This window comes from Ochotona princeps, chromosome 13 (genome assembly GCF_030435755.1).
Source record: "Ochotona princeps isolate mOchPri1 chromosome 13, mOchPri1.hap1, whole genome shotgun sequence".
In the NCBI taxonomy this organism is placed as follows: Eukaryota; Metazoa; Chordata; class Mammalia; order Lagomorpha; family Ochotonidae; genus Ochotona; species Ochotona princeps.
The window spans coordinates 6,313,109-6,329,098 of record NC_080844.1 but is presented as its reverse complement, the minus strand read 5'-3'; the positions used below and the strand labels follow the sequence as shown (position 1 = coordinate 6,329,098).

The window sequence follows — 15,990 nt, the reverse complement described above, 5'->3', positions numbered from 1 at the left end:
CAGTGAAGATGGGCCACAGGCTTGCACCCATGTGAGAGACCTGAATGAAATTCCTGGCTTTGGGCTGGCCTAGCCTGGGTCCTTGTGGTCATTTGGGGAATTGAATCAGTATACAGATGATCTCTCCATATATATGTAGTACATAAAATGCATATATATTCATAATTTATATAGTGCCATATAAAACTACATATAATCTTATATATTTAAATCTGTCTTTCAAATAAAGATTTTAAAAATCTTTAAAAAAAAAGTTCCCAGCTCCTGGAACTAGCCTTGAATTGAGAGCACTTGGGAAAGGAAGCAGTGGATGGAATCTCTCTCTCCCCTACCCTCAACTCAAATTTAAAATAAAATTTTAAACAGTCTAAAGATGTATTATGCGCTGACCAAATGAAGTACTCATGGCTGTTTCCACATTGAAAAATCAACAGGTTAGTGAAACAAACTAACATGATCACAGCAATAGCATTTGACAATATCCAACTGCCACTTGAGTTTTTAAAAGGAAAACTCAGTAAACTAGGAATAGAACTTGCTCACCTTGACAAAGCACATTTACAGAAGAATCCTATAGTGGACATCATACTGCATGGTAGGAAACTCTGAACAGGGCAGGCTATGTCCTTTCACCATGCCTCATGAACATATTAGAAGTTCATTACACAAATTGCTCATAAAACATCTGATCATTGGGCCCAGCACTGTAGTCTAATAGCTAAAGTCCTTGCCTTGCACATGCCAGGATCCTATATAGGCACCAGTTCTAATCCTGGCAGTTCTAATCCTTCTCATCCAGCTCCCTGCTTTGTGGCCTGGGAAAGCAGCAGAGGGCAGGCCAAAGCCTTGGGAACCTGCACCCACGTGGGAGACCCAGAAGAGGCTCCTGGCTCCTGCCTTCAGATGGGTTCAGCTCCGGCCATTGTAGCCACTTGGGAATGAATCAATGGATGGAAGATCTTCCTCTCTTTCTCTCCTCCTCTCTGTATATCTGCCTTTCCAATAAGAATAAATCTATATAAAGAAAGATATGATCATCTATCTAAAAAACCAGGAATAATTTATCAGAACACACTATAGGTCACAATGACACGGGCTGGTTGAGGCCAAAGCCAGGAGCCAAGAGATTTATCCGGGTCTCCATTTTGACAAACTGTTATTGTTTTTGGGTTTCTTCTTTGTATAGCCTTTCCAGTGGTTGCTCCAGTAACATACTGTCCCGCGTGGGTGCAGGGCCATCCTTCCTGCTTTCGGCTGGATGCAAAGCGGAGCAGCTGGGACACGAACTAGTGCCCTTATGAAATGCTAGCATTTGAAGGTGGAGGATTAAATCAATTGAGCCATTACGCTGACCCCAAAATCTGCCTTTCAAATAAAAGTAAACGAATCTTAGACACACACACACACACACACACACACACACACACACACAGCAGTCTGCAGTGCCTCCATTTACCACGTTGTGTGAATAACTTTTTAAACCCTTTACTCTCCCACATTTTAAATCTCCTCTACATAGGGAAAACCAAGTCATACCTTTGTGTCAATAAACAGAGTTCAGTAACTTGAAGGGCAATAGAGCTTACTGCATTTATCTCTACTTTTCCTTTGTTTTTCTTTGCTGATATTCCTTCTTTCATCATTTCCTTTGTTTCAAGAACTTCTAGGGCGGGTCTGGCTGGCAATAAATTCTCTTGGTTTTTCTTTCTCTGAGAGTATTGATTCTCCATTCTCTCTGAAGTGTATTTTTGCAGGGTGCAGCAGTCAGAGTTGACAGTTTTCTTCCTGCACTTGAAAAGTGTTGTGCTGCTTCCTTCTGCCCTTCATGAAGTCTGATGGTGTCTGTTGCTGTTTGAATTGCGTGTGTGCTTTAATCTGTCATTTTTTTCCTCACCCTTCCCAAGACTTCTTTTTTTTTCCCGCAGTTTCCAGAATTTTGACTATGTAATAATAATTTTTAGGTTTCATTCTGTTTGAAATTCACTCAGCTTCTTTAATCTGTAGGTTTACATCCTCTGCCAAATTAAAAAAAAAAAAAATGATTTCCTTAAGCAATTTTCAATCTCCTTCTAGGACCCCAATCACATGTTTTTTAGTTTTATACATTTTATTCCAAAGGCAGAATAACACATGGAGAGAGGGAGGGAGGGAGGGAGAGAGAGAAAGAGAGAGAGAGAGAGAGAGAATGACTCTTCTATCTTGTGGCTCACTTGCCCAGGTGCTCCCAGCAGTTGGTGCTGGGCAGGCTCACAGCAGGAGCCTGCAGCTCCTTCCTTCCATGTGGGTGGCAGAGACCCAGGTCCCTCAGTCACCACCTGCTGCCTCCCAGAGAATGCATCAAGTCAGGCAAGGACAGTCAGTCCATCTTGTTAAGCCATTTGTTTCTACAACCTTCTCCAGAGCAAGTCGGGGGCAGGAAGTTCAGCACTGGTGGACTTACCCCGGTGTTGAGGTTTTGTGCAAGCTTCCAAACTAATAGCTCAAACATGCAATGAATTTCTGTGGGCTAAGAACAGAGTGGTAAGAAGAGAATGTTACCAGTGGGCTTTCGACAGTGTAACCTCACCCGCAGTGCCAACACGCGGAGTTGAGGGCGGGGAGTGTCTCCCCTGAGCAGAGTTCTGTGACATGGCTGGAGGAGGTGCTCACAGTGTCCATGAGTAGGTGGACGAGCACGGTCACGGCCCTGGGAACCTTCAGGGCCTCTGCTTCTACTGCGGATTGGAGCTCTCTGCAGGCAAGACTGAATTAGCAAGAGGAAACAAACAACCGGAAGCGAGACCTCAGGAAGCTGGTAAGGAAGAGAAATAATACAGCATGAATTCTCTTTAGAGGCTCTTCAGGGCATGGGGCTATAGCTACCTGCCTCACATCTGATATGGATCGGCAAATCCACTTGCAAAAACTTCCCCCAAGTCCCTAAGACACATTGTAAATGTTTTATATGAGCAAGCATGACAAGTCTCAAATAAGTAGCATTAAGGGGGCAGGGGCTCTGTGGCACAACAGGCTGGGCCATTCTTTGTTGAACTTGCCAGGATTCTGGTTTGAGTTTCAAATGCTCCAACTTCAGACCCAGAGGAAGACGATCCAAACACTTGGGGCCCTGCCACACATATGGGAGACTCACATGGAACTCCAGGCTCTTGGCATCCGCAATGACCTAGTTCTAGCCATTGCTGGGAAGTCAACCAGCAGATGGAATACCTCCGCATGCCAATTAAATAAATATTAAAAAAAATTGTGGTGGGGCCAGCGCAGAGGCAGTAACATAATCCTCTGCTTGTGGCCCTGGTATCTAAGCAGGAGCTGGTTTGTCTCCTGGCTGCTCCACTTGTGATCCTGGGGAAGCAGTGGAAGATGGCTCAAGTCTTTGGGCCCTTATACCCATGTTGGGAGACCTGGAAAAAACTCCTGGCTTGTGACTTTTGATCAGGCCAGCTTTAGCTGTTGTGGCCATTTGGGGAGCGACAAAAGAGTTAGAACATCTCTCTCGCCTCTGTAAATCTACCTTTCAAGCAAAAAACAATCTTTTTAAAAAAAGGTGGCTTCATTTTTTTGTGGGAAAAAAAAGGTGACAGGTCAAATTTATATTCTCATAAAAATCATGTATGAAGGGCCCGGCGGCGTGGCCTAGCGGCTAAAGTCCTCGCCTTGAACGCCCTGGGATCCCATATGGGCACCGGTTCTAATCCTGGCAGTTCCACTTCCCATCCAGCTCCCTGCTTGTGGCCTGGGAAAGCAGTCGAGGACGGCCCAAAGCTCTGGGACCCTGTACCCATGTGGGAGACCCGGAAGAGGTTCCTGATTCCTGGCTTCGGATCAGCACAGCACTAGCTATTGCGGCCACTTGGGGAGTGAAACATCGGACGGAAGATCTTCCTCTCTGTCTCTCCTCCCCTCTGTATATCCGGCTTTCCAATAATAATAAATCTTTAAAAAAAAATTATGTATGAAGCCAGCATTGTGGTATAGTGGGTAAAGCCTCTGCCTGCAATGATGGCATCACATAGGAACACCTGTTCAAGTCCCAGACACTCTACTTCTGATCCAGCTCTCTGCCAATACGCCTGGGAAAGCAGCGAAGGATGACCCAAGTGCTTGGGACCCTGCACCCACATGGAAGATCTGGTTATAGCTCCTGTTTAGTGCAACCCTGCTTCTTGTGGTCATTTGGGGAGTGAACCAGTAGATGAAGATGATCTCCCCCGCAACTGGCTTTCAAACAAAAACATTTTTTTACTTGGGGTTGGGACATTGGCTCAACTGGTTCATCAACTGCCTGCAAATGCTGGCATTCCATATGGGCACTGGTTTGAGTCCTGGCTGCTCTACTTTCCATTCAGCTCGATGCTTGCAGCCTGGGAAAGTAGTAGAGGATGGCCCATGTCCTTGGGACTCTGCACCCGCGTGGGAGACTCCAGAGAAATCCCTGGCTCCTGGCTTTAGTTTAGCTCAACTCCAGCTGTTGTGGTCATTTTGGGGGAATGAACCAGTGGATGGGAGATCTTTTCTCTCCACCTCTCCTTCTCTCTGTAAATCTAATAAAAATAAAGCTAAATAGAATTCTAAACAAACAAACATGATAAACCTCTTGATCCCCATATTCAAAATCATCTTGACACATTAACCCTGTATGTGAAATAAATAGTAGAAACAGAACCAGTTATCCAACGCAGATCCAATTTTGCGGCTTATTAAGGAGCACCCCTCTTGAAGGCTCAGGAGTTCCACGTGCAGCCAGGTGAGGGGTGGCTGAGGGTAGGGTGACCCTGGGGCAGATGATGGCAGCGGGTCCGGGAGCAACAGCAATTTCTTCTGGTAAACCTGACATTGGAAGGGACTCCTTTTCCTTTAAAGAGTGATACATCTCCCAACAATGGCTGCACTTGCCCTCCCTCAATACCAGAGTCCGGGTGCTGTCCACAGGCTTGGGAGGATCAAGTACAGGCTCTCTAGACTTTTACCACTTTAAAACGGATAGACTAGACTCAGATCTCCATTGTAGCAAAACGAAAATAAAAGTCATGAACTTGTAGCCTCAGGGATCCGATAAGAGGGAAGAAAACAGGTGAGACTCTGTAATTACTGCCCGGTGAAGTTTTGTTGAAATCAATCCAAGCGACTCTCGGGCTCAGTTCCAGTGTATGCTCGGAGTGGCGAGGCTTCACTGTGGCCTCCAGAGCAGCGCGCAGAGGGCAGTGCCTGGCGTGCCAATCCTGGACTGTGGTTCCATCTCCCTTTCAGGGACTCGTTTGTGGAGACCCACCCCAATGTCACCTTCACTTGACAAGACCATTCTCTCAGGGATGACTGAAGGCAGCTCATTGATTAATTAGTCACTCCTGATGAAGAATAAATCATTACAAGTTCAGTTTGCCTAATTCCCAAATCTTAAATCCAAAACACTCCCAAGCCCGAATCTTTCAGCGGGAAATTCTACAATTAGTCCAATCACAGGTGCCCTGCTGCCGGCCATGTGTACAAGGTGTACATGAATGCCCTTCCCCGAGATGTCTCATTATTATGTATGTGGAAGCACTCCAAATGTGAAAAAAGGCCCACGTTGGAACCACTCTTGGTTGCATGTTTCGGGACACTCAACCTGTGTCAGGAATGTGGTGAACAAGGTTGCCAGGCCCTTTGCGAGGATGGAGTAGATTTCTTTTCAGAACGCACCCGTGGGTCTAGTTGGCATTCTACTACCCGAGCCCTGGCCTCCATAAAGTAGCCAGCACAGCATCTAATATACAGGGATACTCCGTGAATACGTCCCAGTCAACCTACCAATTACCATTTGCTGAGTACCAATTCTGTGCCAGAACCCATATCTGGTGCTTTTTATGTTTAATTTTCCAGTAGGTGTTACGGGCTCATTTAAAAGCAACAACAACAAAACATTTATTGTATTTGGCATGGTGGCAGAGAGAGACCTTCCATCTGCTGGTTCACTCCCCAGACGACCACAGCTGGGTCATGCTGAAGCAGAGGGACTGGAGCGGTCCAAGCATTTGGGTCATGTTTCACTGTTTTCCCAGGCACATGAGCAGGGAGCTACTTCAGAAGCAGAGCAGCTAGCTGGCAGCTTAGCTCACTGTACCACATACTGTTCTCTGTTAGCCCACTTTCTAGTTGAGTTAACCAAGGCTCAGGCATTCAGTTTTACTTAGACAATAAAATAGAGGGTGGGTGCTGGTGTTCTGGTCCAGTGGGTAAAGTTGCTACTCAAGATGCTGGCATTCCACAGAAGCACTGGTTTGAATCAAAAGACTGCTCCACTTCTGATCCAGCTCCCTGCTAGTATTCCTGGGAAAGCAGTGGAAGATGGCCCAAGTGCTGGGCCTCTGACACAAACCTGGAAGATCCAATGGAATTCTAGGCTCCTGGTTTTGGCCTGGCCAACTATTTTGGGATTCAAACAGTAGGTGGAAGATAATCTCTCCTCCCCTCCTTCCCCAACTCTGCTGTTGAAACAAATAATCTTTATATGTTAAAAAGAAAGGTAGCCAGGAGTGTGTGGGACAAAAATGTTGAACCATATTTCTGTATATTAAAGAAAGGAGTGCCCAACATGAAATAAAACAATAAACCCAGATGAAAGAGAGTAAAAGGCTCTATTACATACCTCAGAATGGAGACACAAGGGTTAATTAGATGTTTGGTTTTATTTATTTATTTTTACAGAAGGCATTTAGGGATAATGTATTGAGTTCTCTGCACATTCCTCCTCTTCAAGCTTTCTCCATGTCCCAGAACGCACTGGGATAAGGAATAAGTTGGGCTTCTGTGGGAAACCCAGCGAGGAGCCCAGGAGGCGCTGTGTCTGCCCTCCCCCTGTGCAGTCCTGGGAGCTGAGGTTCGGCTTCCGTGTTCTGCAGTAACAGGGGCAGCAGGCTTATGAACCTGGATGTTGTGATTTCTCCATCGCCCAAGTCAACCTACTTTGTTCATGAAACATTTTAATGATCTGTTCCCTTAGATTAAGAGAGGGAGAGCATGAGGATAGCAAAAAACAAGCAAAATGGGTGGGAAAAAAGTGGAAATGAAATACAACTGTGAATGCTTAACCACAGCATGGAATGGGCTGGGAGGTGCGTGATCTTGCTGTTGGCAGTAACAACGCTGGGCTCCTCTGACTTCGGAAGATGAGCAGAAATCTTTGCCTGGTGACAGGTGGCTGCCTTCAGGGCCAGGTCTTCCCACAAACAAGAGGGAAGGGCCCTGGGAACGCAGACCACCTGTTGGCTCATCCGCAGGGTCTCATCTCCAGCCGGGGTTCCGAGAAGGCTGGCTGCAGACCAGGACTTCGGTGTGGTGTAGGATTGCTTTGGGAAGTAAATCCTACTTTGAAGGCAGGAGCGCCCTTGGCTTCCCACTTCAAAAAGTGAAGAAGCGTTTTCATCTGATGCTGCTGCAGGTTTCCAAGGGCCATGACTGCAGACACAGGAAGTTAAGCAGAGCCGCTCATAAAGCCTCGACCTAGTCACCGGCCACTACTGCACCCAGAGTTTATCTGCTCACACGCAGGCACGCTCTAACGGCAGCCACGCTTATGAGCGTATATATAACCTGGCTGCTCTGGGAGGTTGCCACAAATGAGTTAATGAAACGTATCAGCTATGTAGCCTTTGAACGCCAGAGAAGCTTCAGGAAGTATCAATCAGCCTCAAGTCTCCAGTTCGCAAACTTTGGTTCTAAGGATATGCCTTCGACACCACAGAATGAGCAATGATCCTAACTTAAAAACAAACAGAATCTCAAGAAACACAGAAATTCTCTTGCATCTGATTTCTTTACACTAAGGAAAAGTCCTTTTATTTCGCATTTCCTTTTATCTTGTTCGGTCTCCAGAACTAGCATCAATACAACTGATCAGGAGAAAAAGGACTGACAAATCATTACAGAAAAAAGTCTCCAAAGAACCACTTGTTGATATTATTTTGTCATAAATAAGGAACTATTTCAACCTAATTCTGTATTATTATGCAACATGTCCGAAAAACAAAAAATCCCAACCCCATTCTTAATTTTCAAAATTCAAAAAATGCCAAGTATAACAGGAGCTGAGGGTGAAAGGCTTGTGGGGGGCTCTCCCGCAAAGCCAGGTGAATATGCCCAGACTCTTGACTTCTTTCCTGGCACATGTGGCATCTGCTGCTTGCAGAAGTGATGTGTGAAATCTGAGCTCACAGAGGCAGGAAGATGGAGACCTGACAGGCTGCGAACAACCCTTGGTGCTACTTCACCAGAAATGTGATTGGTTCTAAAAAAAGGAGATTCAGAGAATGAAGATTGAGATATGAGAAAATTGGAAAGAAAACATAGCTAGGCCCAGATTAGGCAGGAGGGAGGTCGCTTAGACAAGCTGACCACCGCATACCCGTGGAGGGGAAATCGTGTCCTTAACTACAAATGCAGATTATGTACACATTTCTATTGTTTTCAGTCAGTTCTTCCACCGCACCTGACGAGTCCAACAGAGAGCCTCTGGACAGAGGCGGGAGGTCCTGTTTACTGGCTGGTCAGGTCGCTGGCCTTGGCCCGGCCCGGTCGGGGGTCTCTGTGCAGGACTCGGCTGCGTGGTATATGAAGGGGTACAGCTTGACGTGTGGCCCAGGCGTCGAGCAGTTCCTGCACTCTTCATTGTAATAGCGGAGCAGCAGCTGGTACACTTCTCCTGGAGAATGAGGCCAGGGCGAGGCCACATTACTGTTTGCAGGTGGGAAAAAGCTTCACTCTGAATCTACCTAGCATATGATTAGATTTGGCTTTTGAAAATACAGCCTGGATTTCAGATTATGCCTGGAGGGTTTCCTAACACAAGCCCTAAAGGCTTTAAAAAATACGTTTAAGGCACTACTGATTGGCTCATGACTACTGCCAGGTACTGACTTGGGGAGTTCATGGCCACCTAACTTGACACTTCTGAAGCATCCTGAGTGGCCAGCACTGGATAAGCACGCCCATCTGCTGACTCCACAGGGAGGCCTCTCTGTGTTCCCCCTCTTTTTGCTTAAAACAGACACTAACTCCAGCTTCTGGGGCCTGACTTTAGAAAGATGACATACTCAAGATCTCAGATGGAGCTGCCAGAGGCAGCGGTTGCAAATGCTGTGCTGGGAAGGTTTGTCCTCCCCCCTCCAAGTCGCTGGCCCCTGAGCTATCCATCTGGGTTCAGCAAGTGCTCCTGTTGGATGCTGGACTATCGATCTTCATAGCAAGTGTCAAGCCCAGCTGCTACTTACCAACAGTCAGCTTCCTCTCGGTGAGGAAAGTGTGCATGCTGTAAATGTCTCTCATCAATTCCGAGTCCCCAAAGGTGAAATAAACCACGTCTCGCTCGGCGGCAGCAGCTGCCAGGATCTGTATTAAGGCTGTGGTAAAGAGGAAAAAACCAGGCACTTTCAGCACACCTCCCATCCCCATACCTTTGGCTGCTTCGACCAGCCAAGTCACAGGTGTGCAGAGCTTTCATTACAGACACTATAAAGTCTAATGCATATACACATGGTGGCTACAAGCACATTGCCCCAGGTGACATGTATGTGTCCCTTGAGACAGCCTCAGCTAACAGCAAAGGTACCACTGCACACCACTCAGGCCTCACTATGGGGCTGGCATGCTTCAGAGCTGCACGGGAATGCCAGGTCCCACCACGGCCATAGTGGTCCTGGAATCCAGGTCATTGGGAGGGGAAATGTGCTGTCTCCAGGTCATCTTTTTCTGACACCTAAGACACCACATCAGATAGGGACCAGGATTATCTCCCCTGGAGTAAGGGACCAGGTGCATCTGAACCATCCCCCACCCCCTTAAAAAATTAGTTTCCCCTGCTAGGCTGCTGCTTCCACGGCTGAGTGTGAGAGCTGGGGCTAGGGGTAGGCTGGGCTGGGCTAGGCTGCCTCACCCTCTGGCATACATGAGAGCCAAAGTGGGTTTGGGCCAGCCAGGCTAGGCCACAGCACTGAGCCAAGTGTCAGCAGGACTGGAAGAGTCCTTGACTGCAGTGTCCCCTGGCAGGTACAAGATCAGGGGCTGGGAGCAGGCCTGGTAGAGGAACTGTGGGCATTCCCTTGCTAGACTGTACCTATTGCCGGTGAGCATGGGAACCAGGGCCCAGGGTGGGCCAGGCTGGAGAACATGTCAGCACCTGTCAGCACACATGAGGGCGGGGTCTAGGGGTGGGACAGGCTAGGCTGCAGCAGAGGCTGGCATGTGCAAAAACTGGGGCTGTGGGAGGAGCTGGTGGGGGTTATTGGGGGTTGCCCTGACAAGGCTGTGGCACCCGCTAGTATATATTAGGGTTGTCTGTGGTGGGCTGGCAGGGCTAGGTTGCAGCACCTGTCGGTTCACATGAGGTACGAGACTAGGGGTGGAACTGATCAGGCAGCTGTATCTACTGACATGTGCACTGAGCGGTGCAGGTGACAGATTGAACCTGACTCTACACTGGCTGGCACATACAATATGCAAGTCTGAGGTCACCCCAGACTTCTTGAGGGATTCCCCAGTTGGAATGCTGGACTCAGATCCCAGCCACAATATGTGTGGTCCAACTTTGCAGTGTATGTATTGGGACTGGTCCTCCTCAGTTGCTGATGCCTGTGTAGTGGACAGCGTGCCCAGACTCACACAGGAGTTGTGTTGGCCAGCTCAACTATGCCAGCAGGGGAGTTGACACTGATTTTTACTGTCTCATCAGAGGATAGAAAGCAGAACAGGTTGGACCACTGTCCTGGTCCAGCTTTGCAGTATGTTCCTGAATCTGTGGATGTATTAACATGGACTTTGTCAACCAACAGACCTTGAAAATATCTTCTTAAGCCTAGAGCTAAGAAACCAACTACTTCTCAGTAACACCCTTGAAACACTTTTCCTCACATCTGGGTCTCTAAGGCATCATCGATTGACCATCCCCCATCCTGGAAGCTAATGTAGCTTGACAGTAAGGAGTGGCTCCCCTCCCCTCGCCTGTAGACAAGGAAAAAAAAAATTATCCCATCCACCTTTCTCTATACCTGAATCAAAAGCCCATATGGGTGTGCATACCTTTCAATTATATGAACAATATTAAAAGGAAAATAAAAAGTTACATAATAAATAAAAATGACTTCCTTGAAAGATAGAGATCTCTTCTTGGCTGATTTCCTTCCTAAATGCCCATAACAGCCAGAGCTGAGCCAGAAGCCAGGAGTCCGTGAGTCAAACTGGTTCTTCCGCTGGGGTGCTAGGGACCCAGTTACCTGAGCCATCACCTGTTGCCTCCAAGGGTGTGCTTTAGACTACTGGAATCCAAACCCAGGCAGAGGACATGGGGGACCCAAGTAGCATCTTAACAACAGCATCAAACATTACCCCAAGATTCTTCTTTCTAGTCCAGTGTGTTTTTGGAGCTTGGAAAGGGCCAGGGACCTAGAATGTGGGAGTGTACCAGACTTTTTTCTTTTCCCAACTACTTCTCAAATGCAGTGGAAAGCAACAAGAAAAAAAAAAAAAAAAAGAAAAAAGAAATGGTGTTTCCAAGATGGATGTTAAGTTATCTAGTCATGGGACTTACACACTGCTGCTGGGAATACTGTTCCATAACAGAATCCCCGTGAACAGACAAGGGTGCATTTGAGGCTCAAGCCAATGCACTGATGCGGTATTGCCATACGCTGCTATTCATCTGCAACTGACATTTTGTGTTTGCTTGCTTGCTTGAACTATTTTCTTACGTGACTGGTGGTCTTTCACGTGCCAGGCTTTCCTGGGAGGTCCTCATAATCTCCTAAGCCCCACATCAATCTCAAAGTGGGATCAGAGTGTGTGTGCCCCTCCTGTGCTCTCTGCAGCAGCAGCCAGTGTCTCTGCAGGAACTGCTGGGCTGAGCTGATACAACAGACTCACCATCTCCAGGAATCAGAGGTCACAACTTGCCAGGCCTGAAGCTGTTTTCCAAAACTCAAGGTCCTTTATAATCTTACTCTCAATACATAGCTTATGGAACAAAACAGAACAGTCACAACAGATGTTCTTTGGCCAGCTGTGTATGTCTTACTTTCTAAAAGGGAAAATGGGTGTCAAATTATTCCATTTTATTTTATTGGGAAGGCAGATTTACAGAATGAAGGAAAGACAGAAAGATCTTCAATCTTCTGGTTCAGTCCCTGAATGGCCACAGCGGCCACAGCTGTGAGCCCATCATCAAGAGCCAGAACCAGGAGTTTCTTCTTGGTCTCCAGGAGGTGCAGGGTTCCAAAGACTTGGGCCATCCAAGAAGTAAAGTGTTTACAAACGAGATGCAGGCAAAACTGGTGGGAGCAAGGCTGAAGAAGCTCCCTTTCTCCCACACCAAACCAGTGTAAACAGGAACCTCTGAAGCCATTTGATCATACATAGACAAACAGAGGAGAGGAGGTCAGGCTGCAGGAAGCTTTAGAAATATCAACTTTCTCTTTGCAACTCCCATGGTCAAGACTGGGTCAGGTAAGAATCACTAAGAGGGCCCGGCAGTGTGGCCTAGCGGCTAAAGTCCTCGCCTTGAAAGCCCCGGGATCCCATATGGGCGCCGGTTCTAATCCCGGCAGCTCCACTTCCCATCCAGCTCCCTGCTTGTGGCCTGGGAAAGCAGTTGAGGACGGCCCAAAGCACTGGGACCCTGCACCCGCGTGGGAGACCTGGAAGAGGTTCCAGGTTCCCAGCTTCGGATTGGCGCAGCACCGGCCGTTGCGGCTCACTTGGGGAGTGAATCATCGGACGGAAGATCTTCCTCTCTGTCTCTCCTCCCCTCTGTATATCTGGCTGTAATAAAATGAATAAATCTTTAAAAAAAAAAAAAGAATCACTAAGAGAGGGTCAGTCTAGGCGGAATGCTGTCCTACAAGTGCCTTCCAGCAGATGGTTTATCAGTTGACAGCAACTCCACAGCGGAGAAATGAGATAACATCACATGATGGCAAAGCAGGCCGGCACTGGTGTCAGATGGCCTTCAGGTGCTTCAGGACAGGACCATGAGCGTAGTGTTCTGACTGAGAACGCACAGCCCTGACTGCTCAAAGAACACACACTCTCCCAGTGCGTCAATGTCTTACGTGAAAGGCTGTGCAAATGCCCTGCCTGCAACAGGGGCTGAAGGACAGGACCCGTCAGCATAGCACCTGGCTCTGGATCCTGAGCCCTACGGGACAAAGGCCAAGAAAGGGCTTCACCAGGTCATCCGACACGGTGGGAAAGAGAGCTGATACAAATACAGATGACGCTTATGAATTTATTAACTGTAATGTGTTTACAGGAAAGAATTTTCTTCTCCCCTAGGAAACACACACTGAAGTACTTAGGAAGAAGGGCAAATGTTTGTAACTGATGCTCAAATGGTTAAGAAAAAATAACTGTCCGTGTATACACAAAAATACATCTACATAAATAAAATTTCTTATTTATCTTTTTTGTAATTCTTAAGATTTTAAAAGTAACATAGGAAAGAAAAATAATTTGAACTAAACTAATAAAATTTGACAAGTTGAGTGTTTCTCTAATTTGAAAAAGAATTTATGACATTACATGTGCGATTCTAAAATATATCAAAGTATGTCCTAATTTCTAAACTAATATTTATTAGGTATCTACAACACGGGAGGTGCTATGACTAGGTCTCATTAATTTCAAGATTGTTGAAAGTAATTAATGTTAAAATAGAGATAAATTTTAATTAAAATTGCTCAACCAATTTATGCTCACATTAAAGCTTCAGTACCCGCAATTTTAAAAGGTTCCTCATTAACCGAAACAATGTATAAAAATGGAAACTAATGAATTGTCATCTTCCTTTACTCAGAGGCATCACTTCTTCCCTTTCAGCGAAGGTGGAAATTTCACTTTTAAAAAAGTGCTACCTGCTGAAACAAAGAGAGATCCAAAGAAAGCGGCTTTTAAATTCTATCTGCCACTAGGTTATTGGTCTCTGGGAAAATAAATTTTAATAAAAACACACAGAATTGACTTCCTTACAGGATTCATTTGTTTTTCAAATGTTCCACAGGCCATTTTATCACTGTGGACAGGCAATTAGAGCTAACTTGGCAGAACCACTCCCGACGACATTAGATAAGAGAACAGAAAGCCGGTTTGGAGGGCGCTCCTGGCCGTATCCCTTTCTGTTCAAGTCCAGACTGGTCAGGGCCAGCCGACAGAAGGTCCGCCTGCAGTCCTCACGCTGCTACCACGTGGAGCTCTATGAATTGCGCCAGTCAGGAATTCTCTTGGTCCCGTTTTTTCCTCAGCTGTACAATGAAGGCGCTGAACGCATAAGGATCTTTTCAAACTTTAGAACCCCCAAATCACTGTTACCATCTCCTAGGATCAGATGTGAGACTATCAACAAACACACAAGACAGTCAGAGGGACAAACTGCTGTTGAGCTTGTGTAAGCCAGTAATCACCGGCAAAGGCCCTCTGACAGCACTGCTCTTAGAGCTCCTGCCGAGGACACGCTCAAGAACTGCAAAGCCGGAGGATTCTGTCTCACGCTGCACCAAAAGTCAGAGAATAAATCACAAGTCTAATAGGATGTGTGGACTGCTTCCAAGTATGATATAAAAGCATCAAATGCTAACTTCAAGCACGACTAGATGCCAAAGCAATCACTTAAATTGACCTGCAGGGAGCTTGATTTTAATTTTCTTTTTGGCATCAATGTTAAGCTATGAAGCAAATAGGTATGGACATAAAAAAAAAAATTCATGGTCCTGTTGCAACAAATGAACCCAACAGAATGTAGGTCAGATGAGATATTCATCCCACAGGGTGGTCGGAGGCCCCCCAGCATGAAATATTGGTAATCACTGCTAACACGGTGCTCTCCCAGCCTCCCAGGAGGGCTGTTTGCATCTCAATAGCCCAGCAAAGGATTCAAATCCTAAACTCCAGGCCTAGTTTCACTGAATACCTACCATTTAACACCATGGTAAAATTGAAAAATAATAATCTGAACCGCTTCAAGGCAGGGACAGCTTGATAAGAAATAAGGAGAGTTCCCATTCATTCACGGTGCTGTCCAAGGGCCAGTACTGTGGAGCAGCACGTTAAGCTGCTATCTGCATTTGTGGCATCTCATACGAGCGCCAGTTCAAGTCCTGCCCGATCCATTTCTGATCCAGCTCCCTACTAAGAGTAGTGTTTCTGGGAGGGCAGTGGAAGATGGTCCACTTCTGGGTCCCTGCCACCCACGAGGGAGATTGGATGGAGTTCCCTGTTCCTGCCTTTGGCTTGGCCCAGCATTGGCTGGTGCTGCCATTAGAGGAGTTAACCAGTGGATAGAATACATCTCTGTAACTATGCCTTTAAAAAAACAATTTTTGGGGAAGCCTTTTTCCGTGAGATTCTACTGGGGAGCTCAGAAAAAAGGGACTTGGCCAAAAGCCCCTCTGGCTTCCCACAGTCCTTTTTCCCTGATTCTGAACCCTTGGTCATTGGCTGCAATCAGAATCCAGGAATTCTATCCTTGTCCCCCACGTGGGTGTCAAGGGCTCACATATGTGAGCGATAATCCACTGCTTTCCCAGGGACCTTAACAGGTAGCTGGCTTCAAATTGCAGCATCCAGGACTCAAATCAGCACTCTGACATGGGATGCCAGTGTTGCAGGCAGCAACTTGCTGGTGCCATAATACCAGCCCTGTAATTTAACTCTTACAACTCACATGGCATATCCATATTTTCCTCTGATTTGACAATACACCAAAAATGTCTTTCCTTGTCAGCACATAAATTGCCATCATCGCTCTTTCATGGCTGCATAATATTTCAATGGGCAGATGAACTGTAATTCTTTTCAAACACTGGTTTCAGTAACCAATCACCCAGAAAGACACTGTGATTCCTTCTAATTTCCTAATGATTATTCAAGTAAATGAAGGAGGAATTAACACAGTTATTCCACAGTTGAAATCTCAGTAACAGAAAATGAACCGCACAATGGAAATCTCTGGATAATGCACTTGCTGGCCACTGC

General features: G+C 46.5%; 1 protein-coding gene across 3 annotated transcripts in view; it reads right to left on the bottom strand.

Annotated features, from left to right (window-relative positions):
* Window positions 1-8,127: 8,127 nt before the first annotated feature.
* PARG (poly(ADP-ribose) glycohydrolase) overlaps window positions 8,128-15,990 on the bottom strand; it is a 115,555-nt gene continuing 107,692 nt past the window's right edge. The window contains exons 17-18 of one of the 3 annotated variants that reach the window (XM_058671398.1): window positions 9,246-9,374; window positions 8,128-8,677 (exon numbers count right to left, since the gene is read on the bottom strand). In XM_058671398.1, the coding sequence (XP_058527381.1) occupies window positions 8,523-8,677; window positions 9,246-9,374 (284 nt within the window). In that variant the 3' untranslated portion in view covers window positions 8,128-8,522. Of the gene's footprint in view, window positions 8,678-9,245; window positions 9,375-15,990 lie in introns of those variants that run through there. The other 2 variants (XM_004583533.4, XR_009246482.1) reach the window with 2 other exon arrangements.